Source organism: Nyctereutes procyonoides, unplaced genomic scaffold (assembly GCF_905146905.1).
Source record: "Nyctereutes procyonoides isolate TBG_1078 unplaced genomic scaffold, NYPRO_anot_genome, whole genome shotgun sequence".
In the NCBI taxonomy this organism is placed as follows: domain Eukaryota; kingdom Metazoa; phylum Chordata; class Mammalia; order Carnivora; family Canidae; genus Nyctereutes; species Nyctereutes procyonoides.
In genome coordinates this window covers 55,223,174-55,251,013 of record NW_026575131.1, presented here as the reverse complement: position 1 = coordinate 55,251,013, position 27,840 = coordinate 55,223,174, and the positions used below count along the sequence as shown (strand labels likewise).

General features: G+C 62.9%; 1 protein-coding gene and 1 long non-coding RNA gene across 2 annotated transcripts; one reads left to right on the top strand and one right to left on the bottom strand.

Annotated features, from left to right (window-relative positions):
* Positions 1–11: 11 nt before the first annotated feature.
* SEMA6B (semaphorin 6B) lies at positions 12–27,290 on the bottom strand. The gene is given in 18 exon segments (XM_055344948.1): positions 12–1,666; positions 1,669–1,952; positions 2,181–2,239; positions 2,321–2,398; positions 3,117–3,263; positions 3,349–3,531; positions 3,837–3,986; positions 4,204–4,335; positions 5,166–5,383; positions 6,785–6,873; positions 7,308–7,427; positions 7,789–7,879; positions 8,296–8,397; positions 8,668–8,730; positions 8,864–8,924; positions 10,461–10,584; positions 10,731–10,880; positions 27,241–27,290. Coding segments are annotated over 17 exon segments (2,709 nt in total). The 5' UTR covers positions 10,852–10,880; positions 27,241–27,290; the 3' UTR covers positions 12–979.
* On the top strand, positions 5,405–13,757 carry LOC129522596 (uncharacterized). Its single transcript, XR_008666912.1, has 4 exons — positions 5,405–5,531; positions 7,146–7,227; positions 7,345–7,456; positions 13,526–13,757. It is a non-coding gene; the product is annotated as an uncharacterized LOC129522596 (long non-coding RNA).
* Positions 27,291–27,840: the final 550 nt, after the last annotated feature.

Below are 27,840 nucleotides of genomic sequence, written 5' to 3'. Positions count from 1 at the left end.
GAGCCATGGGGGCCGGTGGTTGTAAACAGTTTTATTGATGGGGAGGGGGTTGGGGGAGGCAAACTCCAGAGAGGGTCCAGGACTCAGCTGGCCACTCAGCTGGCATGCATGGTCAGCTGGAGGTCAAGGGAGAGGTCACAGGGGGACGGGTGGCATGGGACCCTCTGACCACCCTGGGGCCGTATTTACAGTGGGGCCCGCCCGCCTTCCCCGCCCCCCAGACCACCAAGCCCTTTAGACAGCTGCTGCCGATAGGACTTCTGGGCAGGCCCTCCCGGCCCCCTGCCCGAAACCCCTTCTGGTCTCCCCCTCAAACTCCTGACCGGCACCTCGGAGGCCCCCCGGCCTTCTGGAAGCCCCGGCGCCGGCTCAGCCAACGCCCAGGCCGCTGGGGCCACCGCCTCGCACACAGACAGGTACACTGCACGCTGGCCCGCCGCGACACACACACGCCGGCAGCAGCCCTCGTGGGCGCGCACACACACACACCTCCCTCCCCTTCCTGGCCCCTTGCACACGAACACGGCATGCACACACACACACACACCCACACACGCCAGGAGCCTGGGTTGAGGAGGGGCCTGGAAGGGGGGGTGGGGGTGGGGAGGTTGGGTCCGCAGGTGCGGCCCCTCCCCGGCCCCGCCGCCTCCAAGCCCCCGGTGACACCCCGAGAACGGAGTTGTGCAATTGGATAGAAATCTGCAAAAGAAACGCCAATTGGAAAACAAACCCAAATCCACGCGCAGGTCAACCTCCAATCCGGTGCACCTTCCTCCCGCCCCCCCGCAACCCCAGACCGCCTCAGTGTCCCGCGGCCCCGGGCGGGGCGGGGGGCGCGGGGGGCGAGCTCGTTGTGCTTCCGTGTGGCCGAGGGGCCCCCCGCGCGGGCGGGGCGGGGGTCTTGAGCACCCACTGGAGCTGGGCCGGCTCTCTCCTCCTGGTTCCCGTGGCTGGCACCGCCGAGGCGGGGCGCCGCGGCCTAGGGCACGGGGGGCGCAGTCCTGTCCGTGCCCCCGTAGGCGAGGAGGTGCGCCAAGTCCGTGGCGGGCCGCGCGTGGCGGCCGCGGGGGCGGTCTCCGGGCCTGCCCTCGCCGCTGTTGAACGTGTGCGTGCGGCGCAGGGCGGCGGGCGGCGGGCCGTGGGGGCCGGGCCTCCGCAGGCTGCCGGTGGGCGGCGGGCTCCAGGGCCGCGGGAGGCCGTCGGCGGCGGCGGGGGCGGGGTCCGAGGGGCCCGTGGGCGCCGACACCACGCGCCGGCGGTCCGGGCTGGCGTGCGGGGTGAGCGGGAAGTCGCCGTGCGAGGCGCGGCCGGGCCGGGCGTAGAGGCGCGCGTCGGGGGCGGGCTCGCCGGGCGCGGGGGCGGCGGGGGCGGCGGGGGCGGCGGGGGCGGCGGGGGGCGCGGGCGGCGGCTCGGGGGCGCGGGCGGGCGCCAGCAGCAGCAGCGACGACGAGGCGGAGGCCGAGAGCAGCGGGTGCCCGTGCTCCCAGGCGCGCGCGCCCAGGCCGTGGGGGTGCGGCGCGGGCAGGCGCTTCTGCGGCAGCGGCGTCTGCTCGGGCGTGGGCAGCAGCCCCGAGTCCAGGTCGTGGGGGCCGCCCTGCAGCAGCGTGGCCTTGGCCCAGCCGTTCTGCATCAGCGGGGCCAGCAGGGCCTCGGGGGCCCCCCGGCGCCGCCCACGCCGCCCACGCCGCCCACGCCGCGGACCCCGGGCCCGGCCGCCCGCCGCTCGCCCAGGCGGCTCACGCTCAGCACGGCCTCGCCGGCGCCGTGGGCCAGGATGGCCTCCTTGTCCTTGCGGCGCGCCAGCTCCCGCCGCTCGCGGAGGCCCACGTACCAGCCCACGCTGAAGCCGGACACCACGGCGCCCACCACGAAGGCCGCCACGGACGACGTCACCAGCAGGTTCACCGACACCAGCCCCGCGCGCTCCTCCGCCAGGCTGGCCCGCAGGAGCCCTGGGCGGGAGGGGGCGGCGTCAGGGCGCCGCGGGGGGCGGGGGCGGGGCAGCCCGGCCCCCCGCCCCGCCCCGCCCCGCCCCCGCCTCTTGGCCGCTCCCTGTCCCTCCCCTGCCACCCCTCCTGGAAGTGCGACCCTGCCCCGCCAAGGCCCTGACCGAGGCCACCCCCACCCCCCATCTGGGCAGCACCAGGACACCCTGGTGGCCCCCCTCTCCCCCCGCTCACCTGTACAGTCCCCTAAGCCCGCCGTGCTGGCCCCGGACACGTCCTGCTCGAAGGTGCCTCTGACGGGGTAGGAAGGGCGGTCAGCAGAATCCGCCGGCCAAGCCTGATCCTCGCCCCCCCACCGGTCTCCCCCCCTGTACCTGGTGCCAGGGCTGAGGAAGATGCAGGAGCCGTCGGGGGCCCACCCGCAGTAGGGGTCCTGACTGCCGATGCAGTTCCTAGGGCAGACAAGTGACCCAGCGGGTGCATCAGCCGCCGGCCCTCACAGGCACCTCTTACCGTCAGCTCCGGGAGGCCCTGTGACAAATCTTTGCACTTAGGGGCTACTTATTCCCCCCACTTCGTAGGTAAGGCTCGGGCCAGTTGGCTTCTGCCCAAGTGGCAGAGCCGGGCATCACTACTGCCATGCTGGGGGGCTCAGGGAAGGATCTCTCCGTGTTGAGGGCTCACGCTGAGCCTAGGGGCGGGCCAGGACTTTACATCTGATCTGGCCACCCCTTAAAGGCAGGGAGGCAGCTGTCTTCCTGGTCCCCGGCTTTTGCTCCGGCGGCTCTTAAAGATGTCTGGCAGATCTCGTACCTTCCTCTGCCCACAGCCCTCCAGGGCTCTCGCCCCTGAAAGCCCAAGTCTTCCCTATGGCTCACAACACCCTGCTGGACCGCCCCCCTCCCCTCCCGGGCCCCCCCTTCCCTCTCTTCCCCTTGCTCACTCTGCTCCAGCCAATCGGGTCTCCTTGCTGTTCTTCCAACATACAAGGCCCGATCCTGCCCCAGGGCCTTTGCACAGGCTATATCCCCTGCCCAGCTCATCAGGCTCATTGTTCAAGGAGTCAGGACACTGTTGAGCCCTGGACTTGAACGTGGCTCTCCCGGCTTCCCATGCTCATTTCCCCTTGCTTCCCCCTCACCTCTGCAACCTGCCCCAGGGGGAACTCACTTCATGCACCCTGAGTACTGCTGGCAGCGGGCCACCGGCACGCGGACCACACAGCGGGGGAAGGCTGCCAGCAGGCCACCTGAGGCTGCGTCCAGCTCCAGGCTTAAGAGCCGGCGCCCTGCCTCACCGCCGCCCGACCGTCCACACCTGGGGGTGAGGAGACTGTGAGACTCAAGGGCGGGCCCCATTGCCCTGCCCACCGGGCCCACCTCCCCACCTCTACCCACCCCACCTGTCTGGCCGGTAGGTCTCAAACTCCTCCAGGAAGACACTGGGCCCAGTGGTGCCTGAGGTGCTGGCATTGGGCCAGATGAGGAACTTGAGGACGGTGCCCACCTCGGAACCCAGGAAGACAACGGTGTGGTTGCCCCAGGGGCCAGCGCCCACGTCCACAGCCACTCGCGTCAGCTGGTGCCTGGGGCCAGGGTGGGCAGGGGGTCAGGCTGGTCCCACAGTCCCTGTGGGGCCCTGGGTCATGTAGAGACAACACCCATGCCAGGCAAGGTGCCTGGGCCTGTCCCCCGCCGTCCCCATCACGTGCCCCCCCCCCGGGGTGCTGCATACCCGGCTGGCTTGAGGGTCTGGCTGCAGCAGGACCGCTCTCCACCTTGCCCTCGTGCCCACCGGGGCCCCGTTCTTCCTCCCCACCCACCGCCCTGGCCTGGGCTCTCCCCACCATCCACCGCCCCACCAGGGCCCCAGCCACGCATGGGGACTGACCGCATTAGAGTCCGCACGATCCAGGGCGCGTGGCCCAGAGAGGGCACCGCTTCGTCCATCAGGGGGTGGGTCTTGACAAAGTTGAGGATCTCATCGGGGAAGGCGCTGGAGGCATTGTACTGCATGCCGGGAGCCGCACAGCACCCAGGCCTGGGTGGGGAGAAGTGCTGGTCAGGCTGCACCTGGACATCCCTACGCAGGGGCTCTGATTTGCCAGCGGACTTGCCCGCAGGGCCTCGGTTTTCTGCATCTGTCTAATGGGCGCGGCTGAAGGGCAGCGACAGATAACCACCTGGCAGTCCCGGCCCTTCGTCCTAGGGGCGGGACCCCACCCAGGCACCCGTTTTGGGATCAAGGGGGCTCTCACCGGGGCCGTGGCACCTGGTCCTCCGGCACGGGTGTCCAGATGGACTCAGGGGACTTCTGCTCACGGAAGCGGCCTTCAAACACAGCAGCCACCTGAGTCATGTCAAAGGCGCAGACAGCCGAGCCAGGGATGCTGGGGGAGTTAGGTGAGAGGCAGCGGTGAGCCTGGTGGAGGGCACTGCCTTGGTCAAGCGTGCTGGAGAGTCTCTGTCCCCGTGAAGCTGTCGGATGTTCAGTCCCCTGGGCCAGAGAGGCCACCCAGCCAATCCAGTCACTCTGCTTCCTCAACAGGGTCCCGACTGGACAACAGGTCACCTCCTCCATGGCCACCTGCATCCCTCCATGGCCACCCATTGTCACTTGCCTGGATGTCCAGTCTGCCAGATGCCACTCTTGCCCCCTTTCAACCCATCCCCCAGGGGGCTTTCCAAAAATGCAAATCTGATCTTGTCTCTCTTCTGCTCCTCACTCTCCCATGGCTCCCTGGGGCTCTCAGGATGCAGTCCAGGCTCCTCCCAGTGGCTCATTCCCTCTCCGCCCTCATATCCTCTGCTCACCCCCTCCTCTTCAACCACAGAGGCCTCCTCCCTACTGTTTAAACATCCCAACCTCACTGCAGCCTCAGGGCCTTTGCACATGCTATTCCTCCAACTTGGAATGCTCTTCCCTTTCCTGCCATCTCATACCCAAGTGTGCCTTGTTCCAATCTCCCCTCCTCCAGGAAGCCCTTCCTGACCCCCTCCTCTAAAGGCAGATGGGGAGGACATCCCCCATCTGCCCACTTCTGACCAAAGGGCCATGGAGGGTTGGTATCTGGCCTTGTCCTACCCCAGCCTGGGGCTGATGCCGCTCAGGAGTCCAACCTTGCCCAGGCCAGGCCCCAGGGAACATATGCTGAATGCAGAACCTCTCCACTCACATCCACCCCGTGCCCGCAGTTTGTGCCCTTTGGCGCCCTCTGACCTGTTGCTGGGGGTGGAGAACACAGCGAGGACCACGGGCCGGCCCCCCAGGCTGACCACACCCGTGACGGCCTGCAGCACGTTAAAGTAGAAGTGGGAGTCCCCAGGCACAGAGCAGTTGAGCCGCGCCTTCAGGAAGGACGTCCACTGCTTCTCCAGCACCCGAGGGGAGCCTCCCAGGTCATTCTTGCACACCCGGGCCACGCGGGACACCACCACCTGGAGCAACAGCAGGCGGATGGGGACCTGAGCCATCACCCAGGCCAGGACAGAGGGGTCCATCCCTGGCTCACTGTGGGACCCCAGATGGGGACCCCATACCCCTCTGAGCATCACATTCCCCAGTGGAAACATGGGGGTGTCAAATGTAAGTCTCCACGTGTCATGGATCTTACGTATTTATGGATCGATCACTAGGTACCAGGCACATAATTCTCAACATCTCCTACATTCCTCCCAAACTCGACAAAGGAGGGGGCCGATATCCCCATTGTACAGATGGGGAAACTGAGGACCAGAGAAAGAGAAGTGACTGGCCCAAGGTCACAATAGTAGTAAATGGAAGGCTGCACACTTCACCGTCCACCTGCCTGGATGGACTGAGGAATAGGATAGATGAGCAGGATGAAGGGATGGCAGGATGAAGGATGGATGGAGTAGTGGATGGTTGCGTGGATGGATGGATGGATGAACGAATTTGAAGGAGATAATGATGCATGGATGGATAGAAGGGTGTGTGTATGGATGAATGGACAGATGGGAGATGAATAGGTGGGTAGGTGCATGGGTGAGTGGGTTGATGGATGGTTGGACAGTAGGTGGATAAATGGGTGGTTGCATGGAGGAGGAGTAGTGGATGGGCAGATGAAGAAGGACATAAGGATAGATCAATGGATGAGCGGGTGCATGGGTAGATGGATGAGTGGATGGGTAGACAGAAGGTTGAATGGCATGAATAGGGGAGGGGGGATAGATAACTGGATATACCGAAGCGCGAGCAGGAGGTGAATGAGCTAATGAGTAGGACAGAGAGGTGGATGGTTTAGCTGTATGAATGAATGCACCGGTAGCTGGATAAATAGGTGAATAGGAGATGAAAGGCAGGTAGGGCAGACGAGCAGATGGCTGGCTACCTGGAGGATGGTTGAGTCAATGGGTGGGCAGATGGGTAAATGGAAAGATGGATACATGAACTGATGGAATTATGGGTGGGCTGAAGAACACACAGATGGGTAAATGAGAAGGTGGCTGAGTAGGAGGGTGAGTAGATGGATGGACAGTGGAGGAAGGATGGATAAACGGTTGAGAGACGGTGGGTGGACAGGTCATAGCAAGCACCCGAGGGCTGGAACCCCAGAGGTGTTACCTGCCTTCAAACCCATGAACCTCACCCAGGGCTATGCCCACCAAGGCCGCTCCATAATGTCTTCCAGCCTCGGAAGCCTGGTCCTGGCTGGAGTGGAGGTCCAGTGGCTTGAGGACCAGAGGTGGAGGGTGGAACCCCTTGCCCCAGGTGGAGATTCAGGGAGCCACCTTTACTCCCTGCTTCCCATGGCCAGAGCCTTTCAGCAACATGCCCCACCACCAGGGCCTCTCGGGGGTGGAAGAGATGGGACTTACCTTCTCTAAGTAGTTAAACTCCATCGCGATCTCCCGGAAGAAGAAGTAGATGTGGCTGCCCCACTCCACGGCATGGACAAAGTAGGGCTCTGTAGGAGAGGAGGGGTCAGAACCGAGCCTCTGACATGAGGAATGGAGTTTCTGGGGTGTGAACAGATCAGCTCGTGTGAATTATTTTACAGAGAAGCGGGGACACTGGCCGATTACCCAGGCAAAATAAAATAGACTCAAAGATTTTTTTGGGGGGGGAATGCTGGGTGTCAGGATCCCAAAATCACTATGTCTACCCTCCACAAACAGCAACATCCACTATTTTTGTCACCTTCCTCCTTCATGTGTTGAACCCCTCTTGTGGTTCCAGTTCAAGCTTCTAAACCACCCATTTCCAGCAAGTTCTACTTCAGATCCAACTGACATCTTTCCTCTACTTTATCTTCTAAGAGGTCAGTAGGTTCCAAAGATGGGATGGGAGTCCCCTTCCTGTCTCTTCTGGGGGGGGGGATTCGATGAATGCCTGCCCCACCTTTGAACCACTTGGAGTCGTGTTTCACGGTTCGCAGAGTGGGCCGGTCCCCCAGGCTGCGGTAGATGACAGCATCGATGGCTAGGAAGTCGGTCACCGTGGCGGTGAAGAGCATCCCTTCTGGATGGGCGTGAGTTGGGGGGAAGCAGGTGAGAAGTTGCGTCAGATCACAGAGGCCAGGGGCAGGGTGGGTCACAACTTGATCTTGTTCCAAGACTGAGCCCAGAGCCCAAGGGAGCTCCTGTCCGTAGGCTGAGCCTGGGCCCCACCTAAGCCCAAGCCCAGGCTGATCTCCAGCTGCCCCAGCTGAGCCCTGACCTTGGCTGAGCGCTGACTGTGGCCAAGATCCTGCGTGTTTCACAGCTGGACAGACAGATGGCCTCCCAGCCACCTTCATGATCACCCAACTCCAAGAATAGAAAATGCCACCACTGGTCAGGGCTGGGGGCCCATCAGACGGTCAGCGCTGGGGGACACTCACCAGAGAAGAGGGCAACGTTGGCATGTTTGGGATCGTACGGGCAACGGGCCATGCCGCTGATGTTGTCACCGAGGGGCTGCAGTGTGTCCATCTGTGGGGGGGGGCACAGGGCCTGAGTGACAGTGCACCGGGCCACACCGGGCAGCCCCCCGCTCTCCCAGCACCCTGGGCCCTAAGGGATCTTGGCTCCACCTCGGATGCTTGTGTGACTTGGACAACCGCTTAAACTGTCTAGGGCTTAGTTTACTCTTCTGCGAACAGGTCTAAGAGTCAATCCTTGTTAATCCTATAACTGGATTCTAGCTTAAGTAGCTGTGGCTTCCCGGATCTCCTCTGGAAGCCTCCTAGGGGGCTCTGGGGGGGGCGGGGCGGAGGAGGGCATATCCAGTAAGGCTTCCCGTAGGAGGTGATGTGGCCTGGGGAAAGGGCACGGCCAGTCGAGGGCAGGTGAGCCTAGGCCAGGAGGTTGGACCTGGGGCAGGCGGGGCGTCCCGGGGGGAGACTCACGCTGTAGTTGGCGCACACGGGGTTGAAGGCGTTGGAACCGCACACGAAGAGCGTGGATTCGTCCCGAAGAAGCAGCACCTTTACAAAATTTCGACACTCGCCCTGGGGTGGGGCGGGAAGAGAGAAGCCTTGGTGGGGTGGGCGTGGCCACGGTGTGGGCGTGGCTAGACAGGGGCGGGGGCGGGTGTGGGCGGGGCCAGGACTGGGACCCCCGTCTGGGGACTTTGAGCTTCCAGGACTGACCGGGGCTTTGGGCGTGGCCACGCCTGAGGACCACTTGGGGGCGTGGCCAGGCTCGGGGCGTGGCCATGGCAACCCGAGGGCTCCGGCCGGGTGGGGGCGTGGCTGGAGGCGTGGCCAGGGCGCACTCACCTCCTGCTTGCCCTTCATGCGACACACGTTGATGTCACTGGGGTTGGAGCGCCAGGTCAGTTTCTGGGAGCAGAGGGAGTGGTGAGGGGAGCGGGATCCCTGGCGCCCGATTCCTGCTCCCCAGCATCGCGTCAGGGCCCCCGCGCAGGAGCCTCCAGGGCTGCCCCCACCCCTCCCACCTGTGCCCCCTCCTCACCCGCTGGTACCGCAGCTCCGTGGTCGTGGGGGGCTCCAGCTCCACCCGGTACAGGTTGTCCCTAGGGCAGAGGCACAGTCAGTGAGGATGGGGGCCTCCATCACCCCCCGGCCCCCACTCCCCGTTCTCCAACAGGTCACACGCAGGGGTGAGCCGGGGCCGCAGCTGCGGGCAACTGCAACACCAAACATGCCCTCGCGTGCTTGCTCATGCGTCGCACGCATCCCCACGCCCGAAAATGACCCACGGGTTCTAGCACACTCCAAACGCCTTGACAACGCCAGCTCGTGCTTACACACCCCATGGCCTTAGGGGCCTACACCCAACCCCGTGAACTGTCCAATGCCCTGCCATCGGGTGCCATCAGGTGCCCCTCCCACCACCTCCAGTCTCCCCCAGGTTCTTCCCTCACACCCCCCGCCGCAGAAATTGCCCCGGTCAAGGTCACTGACGACCTCGTGCCAAGTCCAGCAGTCACTTCTCTGTTCCCCTCGCCCCCACTGCAGGGTCTGACTGGCTGGTACCCCTTCTCCTGGGAACTCCTTAGGGATCCGGCTCCCCCGCCCCCATCTGGCCCCTTCGGTCTCCCACCCCTCCCCCCGGTGCCCAGGCTGGGTCTCCTCTGGAGTAACCCCGTCTATGCCCACAGTCCTGTCTCCAGCCTGGCCCCACCCTGAGGTCAGCTGACCCTGGAGATCCCCTTGCCGGGGTTCCGGGACGTCCGTCACTCAGCTTGGCCACGCTGCCCCATAGCTCATCTCAGCTGAGGCCACTCTGTCCTTCGAGGGGCAAAGGCCACAACTTGGGAGTCATCCTCAAGTTGCTGCCTCTCCTCCTCTCCCACACATCAGCTAATACCATCAGCTCTGCTTTTAATGCCCACCAAGAATTTACCCCCTTCTCGTGCACTCCGGGGCCACCACCCCAGTCCACCATGAACAGCGCAGTCGCCTTCGCTTTGGCCTCCCTGCTCAGGCCCTCGACCGTCCTTCCCTCAGCAGCCATCAGAGGGCGCCCATGAGCACCTGAGTCTGGTCGGCCCTCTGCCCCCAGCCCTCCGGGGCTCTCCATCACTGGGGTAAAAGCCCAAGTCCTCCCTGAGGCCCACAAGGCCCCACACAACCTGCCTGTCCCTTCCCTGCCCTCCCCGCCTCCCTCTCTCTCCGTCACCCACTCTGCCCCAGCCAGTTGGGCATCCTTAATGTTTTTCCAATACACCAGGCCGGATCCTGCCCCAGGACCTTTGCATAGATTGTGCTCTCTGCCCAGATTTCTCCCTCTCCCCCAAGATGTCCCCATGATTGACTCAGGTCTCAACTCAAATGTCACCTTCTCAGAGAATCCCTGGAGCCCCGCATCAGCACCCTCTAGAAACCCAGTGAATTTTGACCAAAGAGCTGTCCCCACCTGCAAACACACCATAGCCGACTCTGGCTGTAACCACAAGTGGAGTTGAGACGGCACCCTTTATAAAGCCCCAAGGAGGCCAATTTGTACTCCAGGCAAACAACATGGCCCAGCATCCAACCGCCCCCAAAATACCACCACCTGCTCCCCACACCTCACCCTGCACACTCTGCCCGACAATCCCTCATACCTGTCCCCGATGAATAGGGTCCTGTTGACCCGCAGGACTCGCTGGATGTGGAGGTCTTCAGCACCCTCTGCTGGGGTCAGGCGTCCTGGCCCGCTGCCCACGAACACGGGGTAGTGGTTCAGGTCTGGGGGAGGGTTTGGGGAGGAGTGTGATCCAGGGCTGGGGTGAGCCTGGTCTGGTGAGCCCCCCAGGGAAGTGGGCAAGCAGACCCAGCTTTGGGGAGCAAGAACCCTCCCTCGGGTCACCTGCTCCCCCAGGACCCCCACTCACAGTCCCTGGGGGCCACACTAAGCGGCGGCGGCTCCTCGGGGAAGAGGCCGTTGGCTCCCCCCAGTAGCAGCAGTAGGAGCAGTGGGGCCGGGCGAGGAGGGGGCGCTCGCGGGGTCCGCATGGCGAGGTCCGGGCGACGAGAAGTGACACCTGCGGGGGGGGGGGGGGGGGCGCTGGCGGTGAGCGGCGCGGCCTGCAGTCCCGCCCTCCGCCAAGAGATGGCGCGCGCGAGCCGCAGCGGCCTGGGCCTTCAAACCCCAGGAACATCCCGGGGGCAGTAACAAAACATAACGCCAAGCGGGCAGTAATAGTAACGACAGCACTTAAGGAATCATCAGAAAGTTCTTTTTTTTTTTTTTTTTAGAAAGACCTTTCTGACCACATCGTAGTGAGAACTCCGGAAACAGGTTCTAACCACCACCACCACCACCCCCATAATGACAATATTTAAATGACTTTTAAATTAAATGATTTTAAAGAATCAAAAAGCATCATAAGAATGATACACACAACACTTCGAAATACGAACTTGAATAGTTCAATCTTAAAACATATATTCAAGGATTCTTAGAATTAAAACACAACAATCCTGGGGCGCCTGGGTGACTCAGTGGGTGTTAAGCAAGTGACCCTTGATTTCTGCTCAGGTCGTGGTTTCTGGGGGACGGGGGGAGGATGATCCAGCCCGGTGTTTGCCTCAGCACTGAGTCTGCTTGTCCCTCTCCCTCTGCTCCTCACCCCCGCTTGCTCGCGCGCTCTCTCTCTCCCTCTCAAATAAATTAATCATTAAATAAAATCTTTAAAAAAGAAAAAAAACCCCACAACAATCTTAAAATGAAAGGCTCAAAAAAATGTTTTTTTTTAAAGTCTCTCAGAATTTTATAAACTACAATCTGGGAACTGCTATACTTTAGAATCGTAGAATATTCCAGCTGGCGGGGGACCTCAGAGGGACCCCGGCAAGTTTGACTTCCTTCCCCACTCCGGCCTTCCTGGCCTCTGCTGGAATACCTGTGTGACAGGCACCTCACTACCTCTCAAGGGAGCTTTCTTCAAGGGAATCTGGAGAACCTGCCCGGTGGTGTGCGGCGTGGAGGCTTCCTCCGGTTGATGATCGACAGTCGGTGGAATTGTGAGCAGAACTCACCCTCTGGAACCCAGCCCTCCACAGCCCTGCCAGCAGGGGTGCAGTCTGGTGGTCCTGAGTAAGGAACCTACGGCCTCGTCCTTCCGGGAAGCCCCAGGCAAGGCCTGTGCCTCAGTTTCCCCATGCGCGCAGCAGGGACATCTCCACGCCCTGTCCTGGCCTCAGAGCTCCGAGATTCTGAACCTCTGGAGGTGAAGGTGGTATGAGGACTTTGGCCCTACAGTGCCTGCCTCTGAGGATTCAGAGCCAAAAAACAGGAAAGCCTTGCATGGAGCAGCAGAGCTTCCTCTTCGTGACCCTGGACTTCCTGGATTTGTGACTCAGCAGACGCCCGGATCCTACGTGTTCGTGGGACATGCCTCTGCTTCCTTAAGAGTTTCCTTCCCTGGCTCCTCCCCTGCTCGGCAGCCTTCCATGGCTCCCAGGGACCCCCCAGCCACTGCACAGCAGTCAAGGCCCCCGGGTGGCCTCCAGCATCCCGCAGCCTGCTCCACTCTCAGGCCCAGCCTCCTCGGCCACAACACCTGCCTGGGTCAGCCAGGCTTCTCAGGTGCTCTGTCCTTCTTTTTTTCAACATTTTTCTTTCTTTTTTTTTTTTTAAGATTTTATTTATTTATTCATGAGAGACACACAGAGAGAGGCAGAGACACAGGCGGAGGGAAAAACAGGCCCCATGCAGGGAGCCTGACGTGGGACTCGATCCCAGGACCCCTGGACTGAAGGTGGCACTAAACCGCGGAGCCACCGGGGCTGCCCCATTTTTCTTTAGTATTTTAAATTTTAAATTTTTGAAAAGATTTTATTTATTTATTTGACAAAGAGAGAGAGCATGAGCAGGGGGGAGGAGCAGAGGGAGAGGGAGAAGCAGGCTCCCTGCTGAGTAGGGGACCTCGTGTGGGGCTCGATCTCAGGACCCCGGGACCACGACCCAAGAGGGAGGCAGATGCTTAACCCGCTGAGCCTATATTGTGTTAAATATATATAACATAAATTTATCATCCTGACCATTTCCAAGGGCGCAGCTCAGGGTACGAAGCACACTCACCCCGCCGCGCAGCCTCCCCGACCACCATCTCCGGAACCTTCCGTCTCCCCACACGGAGGCCCCGTCCCCAGGAAGCACTGACCCCCTGCCCCTGCCCCACCCCTGGTCCCACCACCTCCTCTGTCTCTGTGCACGGGCCTCCTCTGGGGACCTCCTGGGAGTGGGGTCCTGCAGGAGGAGTCCTTCTGGGTCTGGGTCCCCTCCCTGAGCCCGGTGTCCTCGGGGTCTGTTCATACGGGGGCAGGTGTTGGGGTCCCTTCCTCCCTGAGGCTGGGTTGGGATTCCGGGTGCAGATGGACCGCCCTGTGCTTATCCATCTACCCGTCGATGGAAACGTGGGTTGCTTCCGCCTCTTGGCTGTCGTGAATAATGCTGCTATGAACATGGGTTTGTGAACATCTCCTGGAGGCCTGTCCTTCGATTCTCGGGGGTATAAGCCTAGGATCACATGCTAATTCTATGTTTAACTTCTTTGAGGACCTGCCAGACTGTTGGCCACAGCGCTGCCCCAATCTCACATTCCCACCAGCAGCCCACGAGGGTTCCAATTTCTCCACATCCTTGCTAACATGTTGTTTTCTGTTTTGTTTTTTTTTTTTGTAGTTGCCATCCTAAGTGCTGTGAGGTGATGCCCTGTGCATTTTATTCCACGTTCTATCAGAATAATATTTAACTTAAGAAACTTCCAGAGATGCCCAGGTGGCTCAGCGGTTAAGAGTCTGCCTTCGGCCCAGATCGTGATCCCAGAGTCCCAGGATCGAATCCCACATCGGGCTCCCCGCAGGGAGCCTGCTTCTCCCTCTACCTGTGTCTCTGCCTCTCCTCTCCCTGTCTCTCATGAATGAATAAATGAAATCTTAAAAAAAAAAAAAGAAAAGAAAAGAAATAAAAGCCTTAAAAATTTTTTAAATTAATTAAATTAAATAACAAATAAAAGAAAAAGAAACTCCCAAACAAAGCTTCCATTCACTAGCCATGCAGCATCTGGGGCAGGACTCCAGAGCCAGGCTGCAAGGGTTCAAATCCCGACTCCGCCACTGATGGGCTGAGTGACCCTGGCCAGGTTGCCGCCAGCCTCTGGGCCTCCATCCCCTCATCTGTAAAATGGGCATGGGCAGTCCGGACCCCACAGGCCCGTGGCAGGTATTAGCACAGCACCTGGCACACCGCAGGCGCTCAGTAAATGCTGATTATTACGATTCCTGTTGTTGCCGTCGGCATAGTAAATGCCAGAAGCTGGCGCTGGGGGGCTTCCAGGAATTACCTCACAGAGCCCCCCACTGGCTCTAGCAGCAGTGGGGTAGCATCCAGCCCATTCTGCAGACGTGAGAGCGGAGGGTGTGATTTGGGGGCTGTGGTCCCACCAGAGAGGATGTGGCCGCCGGGTGGAACCCAGGGCTCTGCTCCTAGGTGTCGAGCACCCTAATGGCCACAATGAGATCAACGACACCCAGCGCGGCCCCTCGACCCTCGACCCAGAGAGGCTAGCAGTCACCTAACACCCGAGGCCCTGGGTCAGGATGGGACGGGACGGGATGGTGACTAACTCTTCCTCCTGGTTTTCTCAACTTTGTGATGCAGCAACCAGAGGCTGGGAAGGAGTCTTTGCTCCCTCTGTCCACCTGCCCCAGCCCCACAGGTCCACCCAGGGACCCCTGGGACCCAGCCTGGGCTTCTCGAGCCTGGCTCTCCCACCAGCCCAGTCATCCCTCAGCCAAAGAGTGGGGTGTTTCCCCCCCATCCCCTCCCCTGCCCTGAGGGCTCTGCAGCCCAGCCCCCACCTCCTACCTGGTCTCCTGGCCCCCAGTCCTGCCCCTTCTGTCTTCCTCAAGGTGGCACAGGCATCTTTCTAGAACGCAAATCTCACCTGTTTTTCCCCTGCTCTAAACTAGGGTCTCTTCCCCTGGGCACTGCTGACATCCAGCGTGACCATTCTCTCAGGGGGGGGGGGGCGTCCTGGGTACTGCAGGGTGTTGAGCAGCATCCCCGGCCCCCACCCTTTGCTGCCAGGAGAACCCCCCATGTGACAACCACTGGTTTCCCCAGACATTTGTCCAGTGTCCCCTGAGGGGCAAACCCATCCCCAGGTGAGAACTTCTGCTCTAAACCCTTCCATGGCTCCCCAGCGTCCTCCAAATGAAGTCCCAGCACCTCCTCCCTCCATCCTGTCTCCACCTCTGGACATCTGCGCGTGCTGTTCCCTCTGCCTGGCACACCTTCCTCCCGCTCCCAGTAACCTGGTACTTGTTCTTCTCAGACACCTCCTCCAGGAAGCCTTCCCAGATCAGCCCAGATGGGTTTCCTCCAGGTTCCCACGTGTTCCCCCTTAGCGTCCTGATCACCCCATCTTCTAACTGCCCAGCTGTCTGTCTTCCCCACTGGACTATGAGCCTCTGGAGAGGGCAGGACAGGGTCTTGGCCACCACTGTGTCCCCAGCACCCTGCGCACAGGGCCCTGCATACAGTGGGAGCTCAAAAAATAATAAAGGTAGCAAACACCAAGTGCTTACTATGTGCCAGGTATTGAAAAAACCTAAATTAATTCATTTAATCCACACAACACACCCGAGAAGTGGGTGCTGTTAATATGCCCCCATACAGATGGGGAAACTGAGGCAGCAGAGCTGAAGCTGAAACCTGCTCGGTTAATATTATTTTGATTATAACACAGAACTGAACTCCACGTGCTCTTTTTGGGGGGAGTCTGGGCCACTTTGGGGCCAACTCACTACACCTGGCCTCAGTTTCCCCCCCGACCTGGGGCTCCTGGAGGCCCCAGCACCTCTCCCCGGCCCCCGCCCCCCCAAGACCATCTGCCTCTGCATGAAACTCGAGGCGCCTCTGCCAGCAGCCACCCAGCGCCTGCCTGCCCGGAAGAAGCGCCACCACCTGCCCAAGCACCTGGCCACGGAGAGCCACCACCAGGGCCAGATGGGGGGCGGGGGGGAGCCGTGTGGCCAGCAGGTGCGCCTTGCAGTGTGGAGGGTGTCCAGGCCCCCTCGTGTTCGCCTGCCTATGGAAGGGGCGTGCCTCCTCCTGCAGCCCCAGGGACACTCGTCCACGCCCACACTCGTCCACGTCCCATGGAGGGACAGTCGTGGAGCAGTAGCACACCAGCCCCCATCAGGTCGCCTCACGCTGCGGCCGGGCCTCTGCTGCGGCCTCGACCAGCGCTTCACCTCTCAGCACCTGAGCCCACTGTGCAGATGAGAAGACCGAGGCGGGGGCAGAAATCCCTCAGGGCCGCTCTGCTTTAGCGCCTCTGCTCCTCGGGGAGCCCCCGGGCCCGACCACCTTCCTGTCCTCCCCGCTCCGTAGTTACTATAACTTTTTTCGTTTTTAAGATTTTATTTATTTATTCATGAGAGACACACACACGCACAGAGGCAGAGACACAGGCAGAGGGAGAAGCAGGCTCCATGCAGGGAGCTGATGCGGGACTCGATGCCGGGACCCGGGGTCACGCCCTGGACCCAAGGCAGACGCTCAACTGTTGAGCCACCCCAGCGTCCCTGTAGTTACTATAACTTTGACACAGGTTCCAGTTTCGTTCTGGAAAACCTGTCCCACCCAGCACCTCTTCGGGCCTCTGGCCTCCGACACTTCGGTGTAAACTTTAGGATCAGCTCGTAAGTTCCAAACAGGTAACACATAAAACCTATCGGTACTTTCACCTGAACGATGCTGAAGGTGGGGATCAAGGTGACCTCCCGACTGGCAGCTGAGGCTCCCCCGCAACTGGTGCCCCCTCTGTCACCCCTGCCTCAGGCACCGCCTTGGAGTCCTGCCCCGCTCCCCCAACACCCTGGCCCCCAGCCCCCAGTCCTGCCGGCTCTGCATTCACTTTTATCCGGAAATCTCACTCCTTCCCAGCGCGGTCCCGGTGAGGCCCCGACGACTCCTGCCCCTGCCCTGTCCCTGCCCAGACCATTGCAGTGTCCCCCACGCCCTGGTCCAGGCTCCCCGTGGCGGCCAGCAGACGGCGCCCGTGAGCCATCAAGTCAGGCCCTGCCCTCCTCTGCCCACAGCCCCAGGGCAAAGCCTCCCCCTGCAGCTCCCAAGACCCTGCAGGATCTGGCCCCAGCCCCCTCCTCCCCATCTCCCACGCCCACGCTGCTCCAGCCACATGGGCCTCCTCCCACAGGGCAGGTGTGCTCCTGCCCCAGGGCCCCCGGGGAAGGATAACCACATCCCTCCTCACTCAGGTCTCTGCTGCAAAGCCACAGCCCCCTCGGGGGCCTCCACCCTTCCTACACTCTCCGAGGGTCCAATTTAGACCCTTTGCTACTCCGAACCTGGCCCCTCAGACCAGCAGCAGGGGCCTCACCTGCAGCCCTTGGAAATGCAGAGCCCCGGGCCCCACCCAGACCCGCCCAACCTCGCAGGGACCCGTGTGCCCTTAGTGCACGGGCGATCCCCAAGTAAAACAATCACCCACATAGCCTGTTCAGAGCCCGTCTGCCCCCCCTGGACGGTGAGCCCCGGGACAGCAGTCTTGGGTGTGTCTTGGTCAACGACCTGTCCCCACCGCATGTGGCACACTGCTGGTGCTCAGTCAGGGCTTGTAGGTGAACGAACAAGCGTCAGCATCAGGAGGGGGATCCAGACGGGGCTCCTCCCTGGTTCCACCTGGCCCGCCCCGTCCGCACACGCACGTGTCCACAGGTGTGGGCCCCCCCCAGTGTCCACAGGCCCCGACATCCACAGCATGTAACACCCTCTGTGTGTTCTCATGTATCTACAGATGCAGCCCCAGCGCCCCCACGCGCCCCCGCACTGGCAGGCCGTCTGCACGACACACAGAGTGTCAGCCTGCGCACCCCCCGCCCCGCCCCCCTGAAGCTGCTGCCCGCCACCCCCCATCCCCACTTGATGGCATTCTGGCCATCAAACAGTTTCCGAGGGCCTCAACTAACTGTGGGCACAGGCGGGCCGATCCCCGGTCTAATCTCGTTGGTGGGTTGGGGAAACTGAGTCCCAGAATGCAGGTTAGACACACAACGCAGTTGGCCGAAGAGCTCCAGGTTAGCGGCACAGCGTCCGGAACTGCTGGGCCCGGGGTTCAAAGCCTGGCTCTGCCTCCTCTCGGCTGTGAGCCCTCCCACGCTCACCCCAACCCCCACCCCCACCCCCACCCCATATGGGCCTCAGTTTCCCCACCTCTAAGCAGCAGGTGACCACAAGCCCAAACCTATGATGTGGCTACGACGACTAAAGGACACAAGCCAGACCAGCGCCTCCGCCCCCTCGACCTGGGTCGTTTGCAGTTTCCGGTGTGTGTGGGGGGGCACCTTCAAAAGGGGAAATGCCATTTAAATAATGTGTTTTATTTAAGTCCCTAGATCCAAAACAGCGTTATTCCCACCAGCAATCAACACAAAAAACGATCAAGGAGGCATTTCAAGGGCTGGTTTTCCCACTTAATCCTCGGAGCCTGGTAGGTGTTTTACACTAAGGGCGCATCTCGATTTGGGCGGGACACGCGAGATCCCGCAGCTCCAGGGGGAGGGCTGAGCGACCAGCAGGACCACCGTGGTGTCACCAGTGTCACCACCGCGCTCTGTCTGCACATTGGAGGCTCTGGCCACATGCGCCCCCAGGATGAACCCGCCCCCGCGGAGGATCCCCCCATCCCCTCTGCCCGAGCACAGAAGTTCTACTTTCAATCTACCTTAAATCCCTCTTGCTTCCAGAAGCTCCCACCGGCTAAAGGCCTGGGGGCCTGGCACGTCCCACTTGGGCTTTTTGAGAATTGGGGTTGAAGAGCGATGCCACCCTCCCCTCTGGTCCTGCTCCCCTCCTGCACCTCTTGGCCAGTGCAGCCCGCACCAGGCTCAAAGGCCTGCAGTGGCTCCCCAGTGCCCACCGAAGAGCGGGCGGACTTCTGCGCGTGACACTCGAGGACCCCTCCCACCCTGGGAACGACCTGACCCTTCCCTTGCCCTCCTGTCCTGCCAGGTGTGTGTCGAAGTCCCCAGTGCCACATCCAGGTCTTTCCCGAGGGGGACATCTTCTGCCTTCTCAAGGCCCAGCTGCTCCCCGGGAAGCCCCTCAACCACCCAGGCAGGGTAACCTTGCTTTTGCTGCTCAAAGCCGCACAGCCGACTCCTGCTGGCCATCTCTATCGGCTACGTGTGGGTGTGCCTTCTTCCAGGAAGCCTTCCTTGACTGCCCCTGACACAGCCTCGGTTTCCCTGGGCTCCCCCAGCCCACCACACCTCCTTCAGCTCCACCCAACCCCATCACCCCAGGGACCAACTGTGTACCCCACGTTGGGAGCTATTCATTCACTCATTCCACGAGCAGTTATTGTGCGCCAGCTGTGTGCTGGGCACTGTCGCAGGCATGGGGACACAGCGGCAACCAAGACTGTTGCCAAGCCCTGCCTTTCTTGAGGCCCCTCCATCCACTGGGGAGATGGGAAGGGACACATGTTACCAAATAACGGAACTTGGGGACTTGTGATAACATTGACCAAGCAGAAGTGCATCAGGCAGGGGAGGTAGTGGCATATGGCAAAGGGGCTGCTCAGGTACGGGCTTGGGGGGGGTACCTGGAGGAGGGACATTCCAGCGGAGGCCTGGAGGCTGACACGGGACAGCGGGGAGGATGTGGGGCAGGGTGCTCCATGTGGGCAAAGGCCTGGGGGCTGGAACCGTTACAGGGGGAAGGTCCCAGACCCGGGAGGCTCCCCCTGCACCAGACCAGACACCGAGCCTCAACGTCCTCGCCCAGCACGGAAGGCACCGCGACAGGGCCCGGTACGCGCGTGCGGCCCGGCTGGGCGGCCTTGGGTCAGCCGCTCGCCCTCTCTGGGCCCCTCCGCGCCTCAGCAGGGGACTGAGGCAGGGACTCCGGGCCAGGCCAGGAGCCCACTGCTCCACCCGCCAGGGCCAGGGTGGGGGGCGGATGCTTCCAGTTCCAGAGAAGGAGCTCCTGCCCCAGGATTCCAGGGGCCCGGCGTCCCCGGGGGGATCGGGTAACCCAGCCCCGCAGCCGGGCCCCCGCGCCTTCCAGGTCTGGTTACCGGCTCTGCTTACAGCTGCCTCCTCCAGCTGCCTCAGTCCCCCCCCCCCCCCCGCCCGCTGTGGCCGCCCAGCCGGGGCCTTCGGGGCTGTCTAGGAACTTGGCACAGCAGCCAGAGGGAGTCCCTGGGGCCGCGGCCGAGGAGGGGCTGCGGAGAGGGGCCCCTCACCCTCCAGAAGCTGCTGGATGCCGGTTAACTCGTCCCTCGCCGGCCTGGGGTACAGTGGCGCCTCCTGCTGCCCCTCTCTGTGAATCAGCTCCGAGGCACACAGTAGGCGCTGCCTGAATACCGGCAGGGTGACCACGCACCGACAGTCCACCCGTAAGGGAGCTGCAAGGGAGCTGTCTATGGGAGACTCTGCTGAGCACCTACTGTGTACCGGCACGGCAGGAGGTTCAGCGCGCCCTGCCAGGGTCCTGCGTGTCAAGGGCTCGGCCCGAGCTGGGCATTCAGGAAACACTCCATTCGTGCTGAGTGTCTCTCTCGAAGAGGACGGTGCTCAAGAGTTCCTGAGCCGCCTTCCACGTCCGCCCACGGGGACTGCGGCTAAGATTTCTCGAAGCCCCTACAGCCTGTGGCCCCGACGGCCCCCCGGCAGGAACTCATTTCCTGCCCACGCCAGCCCAGGGAGGTCACGGATGGAAAGACAGGCCCAGAGAAGTGAAGCCACCCGGCCAAGGTCACGCAGCACGGAAGGGCGCAGCAGGGATCCCCGACCCCGGGCCCACTGGCTTATGCCGCCCCTTGCTGCGTGCCCGTGGGCACGGGCTGCGGAGCCCAAATGCACGTCGGCGGGCAAGCCGCGGAGACCCCAGAGAGGCCGTCCTGTCCCCGGGCCACTCGGGGTGGGGAGGCGGCGGCGTGGAGAACAGGTGGCAGGGGCAGGACCTCAAGGGGGGGCCACGGACTGGCCCCTGGGGCTCCAGGCCCAGACGGGGAGGGGGTGGGGGGGCTCCTGGGTAATTAATTTTAATCACTGTTTGGAAATTGGGCCGCCAGGAGGCAAATCGGAAGCAGCAACTTGTAATTAGGAACGGGGAAGGGGGGGCTGGCTTCTCCACGATGATGCGGCGACCATTCTGAGAAAATTAAAGTGTCATTTATACCCAGCGGGTAATTAGAGGGCCAGGAGGGGGCCGCCCAGGGGGGCTGGGGGTGCCCAGGGAATCCAGAGTGGGGCTAGGGACGGGGCGGACACCCACCGGTTCCCAAATGGGGAATTCTGGGCAGGCCTGGGGCCAACGGGCCCGTCCGCAGCCCCGCGTTGGTGAGCTGGGCCTGCTCCTGGGGGGCAGAGGGCAGGAGAGGCTCGCGCTAGGGGGCTCCCCTCTGGGGAGGACAACCTGGTTCTCGCCCTTGGGGTCCAACAGCATGGCGAGCCCAGCCCTCCTTTCTCGGGATTCTGGGAGCCCTCGTGTCTCCCAGGTGGGCGACCCCTCCACTCAGGATTCCTCTAGCCCACCTGCCCCTCCCCCAGAGGCCTTGTGTGGGAGGCCATAGGTATCCCCAAGTGGGACCCCACTGAGAACTCCTGGGCGGGGAGCAGGCAGGGCTGGGCTGCCTGTTGCTGGGAACAGAAGACCTGGCAAATGAACTCGAAAGACAAAGGCAGGGAGATAGGTCCTGGGGGACAGCCCTGGGGTCAGAGTGGACCACAAGTCCGGGTGAGTCAGGGCTCAGGAATGGCAGAGATGCTGGCAGAGGGACATGGGCCCTGGGGGATGGGGCGTGAGAACTGCACATTAATGGAGAAAAATAGTGGGGGCCCGAGGCCCCTGTCTTCTGACCTCAGAGAATTTGCCGCCCCAATCTGTGCCCCATCTCCCCCCGGAGCCTGGGGCTCGGACCCTCAAAGGACAGTGACGGCGAACACCCAGGGGCATCTGTCGTGCTCCAAGTCCTGTGCTGTGGGCCTTACACAAAGTACTAGTGGGGTGGGCGGGGTGGGTTCCTCTTAGCCCTTTACAGTTGGGGAAACTGAGGCCCAGAGTGGGTGAGCAACAGGCCCAAGGTTGCACAACCTAGGAAGCGGCCAGGCTGGGCCTGGAATCCAGGCCATACAGTGTAGACCCCACACTCTGGGCCACAGTGGGCCGCTCCCCTCAGAGGAAGGGGCCCCGTTTCCCTCCTCCCGCTCTGTAAGTCCCCCACCTCCTCTATCCACCACCTTCGCCCCCCTCCTGCCTCTGCCCCGCTGGCCCCCATCGTGGCTCCTCTGGGCCAGCACGGAGGCCTCCACCCAGTCGCCCAGCTCTGGCCCTAGTGGCCCGGAGACCGATGCCCCCACAGCAGCCAGAAGAGGGCCCTGAGCGCCCGAGTCAGGTGCCGCCCTCCTCGGCCCCACCCCTCCAAGGTTCAAGCCTCGCTGGCTGGCGGTAGAGCCCAAGTCCTCCCCTGAGGCCCCCAAGGCCTGGCAAAGCCTGCCTCTCCTTCCCCCTCCCCCTCCCTCGCTTGCTTGCTTGCTCACTCGCCCAGCTCAGCCACACAGGCCTCCAATGCACCCAATGCAGCCGGCAGGGTCCTGCCCCAGGCCCTTTGCACCGACCACACCCTCTCCCTGGAATGCTCTTCCTCCAGATCCCTGCGTGACTGGCTGCATCCCACTTTCCAGGCCTCTGCTTGGATGCGCTCCTCAGGGACGCGCTCTTTGACACCACTGGCTAAACAGCCCCGCCCTCCCCGCCTACATCGTCCACTGTTATTATCTTCAGGAAAACGTGTTAGAGTCAATTTACTTTATTTCCCTAGTCAGGATCCATGTGTCCCCGCCTGGCTGTGGGTCCAACAAAGGCCGGGCCGCGTCGGCCTCGGTCATGGCTGGGTACCCAGCACCCAGCACCCAGCAGCCAAGAGCATAGGCAGATGCTTATTAAACCATCTCGAGTGAGCGCAGAGACGGCACAGCTCTAAATCAGATCAGGGCCAGAGGCCACAAGTTCCTGGTTTTCAAAGTTAATATTTTCCCTGGAGTAAGCAAAACAATAGGACTAGGCCTGGCGGGTCCCTTGTGTCCTCGTCTTTAAATGTTCAGCCCTAAGGGACAGAGAACAGCCTCCACGCTTTACAAATGGGAAAGCCGAGTCTCAAGAGGGGGCATGAGTGCGTGAGTGAATGAGCAAAGACGCTTGACTCAAGCCCAGGTGGGGCTGACCCGAGTGGGCAATGTCTAAGGGCAATAATTCAGTGAGGGAGGCTGTCTCAACCACCCAGGGGCTCTGACTCTTTGGCCTCCCAGAAAGGGAGAAAGTTCTAAAACTATTCAAAGTAGGTAGCCACCCCTGTGCTGCGAACTCCTACACATCCACCATAGCCCCAGCCTCGATGCCCCTCCTCTGCTCATCTTCTCTGATCCACTGGGCAGAGACCGACGTGCCCCAGCCCCATTTGCTCCTTGTGCCTGGGCTCTGACTCCTTGGGGCAGAGAGGGCCAGGGTCCGCCTGTTTCCCCTTCTCCGGGCCGGGAAGCCCCTCGAGGGCCAACTTGGCACTGGAGCTGAAGCCTTCTTCTCTGGGATCCCCCCGTCACCCAGCGTGGGACATGGCACACGGGAGCTTCTGTGGGGTGACCGATATCCCCAGCTGCCCTGGGGCCAGGTCTCCCCCAGGCTCCTCTGAGAACCCATAATCCTCCTCTGGGCTCCTGCAGTTGGGAAGTTCTCCCCTAGGTCCGCCCTTGGGAGGCAAGGTGCATCCTGGGAAACGTAGTCCTCACTGGCCTGGGCCTCTCTCCCTGCAGGGCCCTGGGGTCGACCACCAGGGGAGGGTCGTGGAGGGGGGCTGCTGCGGCCCCGTACCCCACCTAAAGGAGTGGAAAAGGGGTCCCCGGCCTCTCAAGTGCCCCCCACAGCACATCCTAATGCCCGTCGCTGTACCTGAGCATCCCCCACGGCCGTGATGACAAGAGAGTATGGCCCGGTCCAGCCCTGTCGGCCCAGGCGCGGAACCTGTCTGGGGGGGTGGGGGGTGCTTCAACCACAGGGTGTGGGGCAGGGGGCTGGGGCCTGAGACTGGGGCTGCCCTGAGCCTCACGTTCCCCCCACTTGTGCTCACTGAGGCCCCGCTCCCAGTCAGCCCTCATCACTGCCGGGTCCGGGTCTTGGACGAGTCAAGCTGAGAATCCCCAGCCCCTTAAGCAGCTTAGAGTCTCAGAAGCACCGTCTCTTAAATGTTACAGTTCAAAACACCCACAGTAGCTGGGAATTTCAGAGCAACGTAGAGGGGCGCCTGGGCCCCGACAGATACCAGATTTGTTTTTCCAGGATTCTGGAAAGAGGGCTATCAACCTCACTTGCCTGCCTCCCGGGACAGGCAACTCACCACCACTCCAAGCAGCTCACTGGGCTTCCAGGAGCCCATCTCCCGGTAGCTACCCTTCCCTTGAGGTGCTTAAAGTCTAAATCGTTGCCGTTCCCTCCTCTGCTCTAAAACGCCCTGTGGCTCCTAACTGCTCTTGGGATAAAGCCCAAGCTCAACTTGGCATTCTTGGCCGCTCTCCAGCTCTCAGGCCCAATTGCTCATTATCTCCCACCCCGAAAATAGTCCAGCCACTCAGGGCTCCCCCAACACGCCCTGCCGTGGCTATGCTTGCCTCGCCCTCTCCCTTGAATCCCGGGCCCCCTCTTCTCCTGGCAACATCCTTCCCATCCCTCAAGTCCAATTCCAGCTCCCCCTCCTCCAGGCAGCCGTCCCTGATTCCACCTGTCCTGAGGCCTGGCCGAGGCCTGTCTGGACCCCCAGCATCTCCTGACAAAGAGCCAGGCACACAAGATGGGCCACACCCCGGGGTCAGCCAGGGATACCACCTTCCCAGGAGACGGGAGCGCCCGGCATGTCCTTCAGCCTCCAGGGACCCAGCTCACCTGTTCTGCGGGCTGACGTCAGGGTCACCTCTCCAAGGACAGCTTGATTTCTATCTTCTAGGTCCAGCCCCAGGTAACCCGGCAACTCCCGCCTCAAGCCCTGGGCAGCCACTGCGGTGGACAAACCCTCCTGCAGCCTGTCTCCAGCACTTTCTTAGCCCGGTGGACAGAGGCAGACAGAAAAATCTAGAGGTGGAGGGGGCCCCTCCCGGGGCAGCAATACCTCTGCTCAGAGACACCTTCTCACCTTAAAGCAGAGGAGGTGACAGGATCCTGAGGACCCGTGGGTGCTCAGCCCCGGCACAAGGAAGGCAGGAACTGGCGGGAGAGTGAGGAGGTACAAATCCAGGGCATCCTTGGGTGACCTCTCTTTGCCTCATCTCCCTCCACTCAGGCCCTAAACCCAAAGATCGCCTCCGGGGGAGATGGCAGCCCAGAGAGGGCTAGCCCCCTGTCTGAGGTCACACAGCTGTGCTCCTCCTCTTAGCCCCAGTTTTTCCCTCTACGCCGAAGTTTTTCTTTTAGAGAGGGCTGGGGCACCCGGAGCTCGGGTCTACATTTCCACGCAGCCTGGAGTGGACAGCGGGTGGGCTCCGGGGTAACCTTCCGGAGGGCTCCTGGGTTTCAGCTGGCGAGGCGGCTCCTTTCCCCCCAGCCCTGTCTGGGAGAAGGAGGGGAGAGGTCTGGCTTCCTTCTCTACCCACTGCGCCAATTTCTTGGGCCTCAGTTTCCACATCTACTCTTGGGAATGGGCCAGTTCAGGGCTGCCACCTCCCCAGCATTGAACGGATCTCCCATAGGCCACAGTGACCTCCCAGCCAACTTCCCCGAGAGCTTGGGGCCCCCTCCCATGTGGGCCCGGACCCCGCCCGGAGCCCCAGCCATCTCCCCACATCCTGCACTCATTCTAAATAGAAGTTGGGGCAATTGCCCAGATACATCCCCAGATTCAGCCCTAAAGGAACCCAGGGGCGTGTCCTAGGAGGTGGGAAAGAGGCTGGGTGGGGGGAGCCCATGGAGGAGGGGATGCTCCAGCCAGGGGACTCCTTGAGAAGCTGAGGGAAGGCGGAGAAATAGGAAGAAAAGCAATTCTGTAAATGGGGTGGGGGGTCCCCTCTGCGGGCCACCCTCCCACTTTCCTCCTTAACCCCAAAGCCAGATCCCCAAAGCTTGGAGGCCCCTCCCCAGAACTCCAAGCCTCAGTCGACCTCCAGGCTGCAGGTCAAAGATGACACCCTAGGGGTGGGAGGGGGTGGCGGTGGGGCGAGGCGGGGAGAACGCCAAAGACCTCAGAGGGCCCAACAGGGGCTGAGGGGCCGTGAATCGCCTCCAGCCCCGGGACTCTTACAAATACTCCCAGCTCTAGCACCTACTGGTCCCAGGCAGGGGCAGGGGTGGCTGGGTGGGGGGGGGGGGGTCCTACAGCAGCGCCCCCTCTGGGAGGTGCCCTAAACTCGGAGGGCGCCCGCAGGGGGAGAGCAGGGCGGAGAGGGGGGGCACGTGACCCCCGCCCCGGGGACCAATCAGCGCCCGCAGGAGGGGGGCCCCACTAGGCGCCCCCACCTCTCCCGGCGCGCTCGGAGAGAGACGCTTTCTTTGTCCCTTTGTCAGCTCTTGGGGGGCCCCGAACCCCCAGGCCCCCACTGCAGCGAGGGGCTCCGGGCCCGCGGGCTCTCTGCCCCCACCGCGGCCCCTCCCCCGCCGCCCGGGCCCCCGGACGCTCCCGGGCCGGGCGTGCGGCAGGAGAGGGCTCGGGGCGCCCAAGGTGCGGCGGCTGGACGCGGAGCGGGGCGGAGGGGTCGCGCCGGGCCAGGACCACCGCACCGGTCCCGGGTCCGCCTCGACTCGGCGCTCAGGGCTCCGCCCCCCAGCACCCCCCGCGCCCCCGGCCAGCAGGCCCCTGTCGGGCCCGAACCCCCCACCTGGGCCCCAATCCAGCTCCCCAGCGGCGCAGCCGCGAGCCCCGTTATTGTGCCTCCCACGGCCCCCCCGGACAGTCTCCACCCGCTGCGGTGCCGACAGAACCCCCATTATAGCTGCACATCCAGGCCCCCAGGCAACAATCCAGCCCCCCCCCCCCCGGCTGCGGTGCCATTAGACTCCCCCATGATGGTGCTTCATTCAGCGCCCCAGGCCCAGCCCCAGCCCCTCCGGAGCGTCGCCACCGGACCCCCATGACGCCGTTCCACACGGCGACCCCCCATCCAGCCCCCTCCCCAGTTGCGTCGCTGACAGATCCTCCCGCGATGGCCCCCCCCAAAGCCCCGCGCCGGCCACATCCATCCCCCTCCCGGCGGCGGGGCCCGAGGGCCCCCATCCCGGCGCCTGACCCGGCCGCCCCGGCCGACGAGTCGACCCCCCGCTGCGTGCCGACAGACACCCCGGGGCCGCGCCGCCCCCAGCCCCCTCCGCAGACGCCCCGGGGCGCTTACCTCGGAGCCGCCGCGCCGCGAGTGCGCGGGAGGGAGCGCGAGGGCGGGAGGGCGCGGGCGGGGGGGGCCGTGCGCGCACCTGTCCCGGCCCGGCCGGCTCAGCCGGGCATCCCGCGCGGGGAGGGGGCTGGGGGCGCGCGCTCTCCCCGCCCCCGGCCCGCGGCGCCTGGCTGGGGGGAGGGGGCTCAGCCCCGGCCCCCGGCGCGCTGGCGTCGGCTCCGGGGGGGGCGCTGCGCGGCGGCCGGACCCGGGGCGCGCCGCGGCCGCATCTCCTCCGCCCGCCGCGGCCGCCGCTGCGACTCGCGGCTCCGCCACCTCCGCCCCCCCTCGGGCACCCCCCCCACACCACCAAAGCCGGGCCGGAGCCACGCAAAACCCGGCCCGGAGCTACGGCGGCGCGGAACGGAGAGAGGAGCCGGGTGGGCGGCAGGAGGCGCTGGAGGCGGAGGTGGGGGTGGGGGAGCGACCCGACAGGAGGCACCCTGCTTTTGTCTAGGCGGGGGGCCTAAGTGATCTCCCTCCACCCCCACCACCGACTTCCAGGACTCGTTCCCGCTGGCCAGACTCGCATCCCCAGGATCCATCCCCAAGGGGGTGATG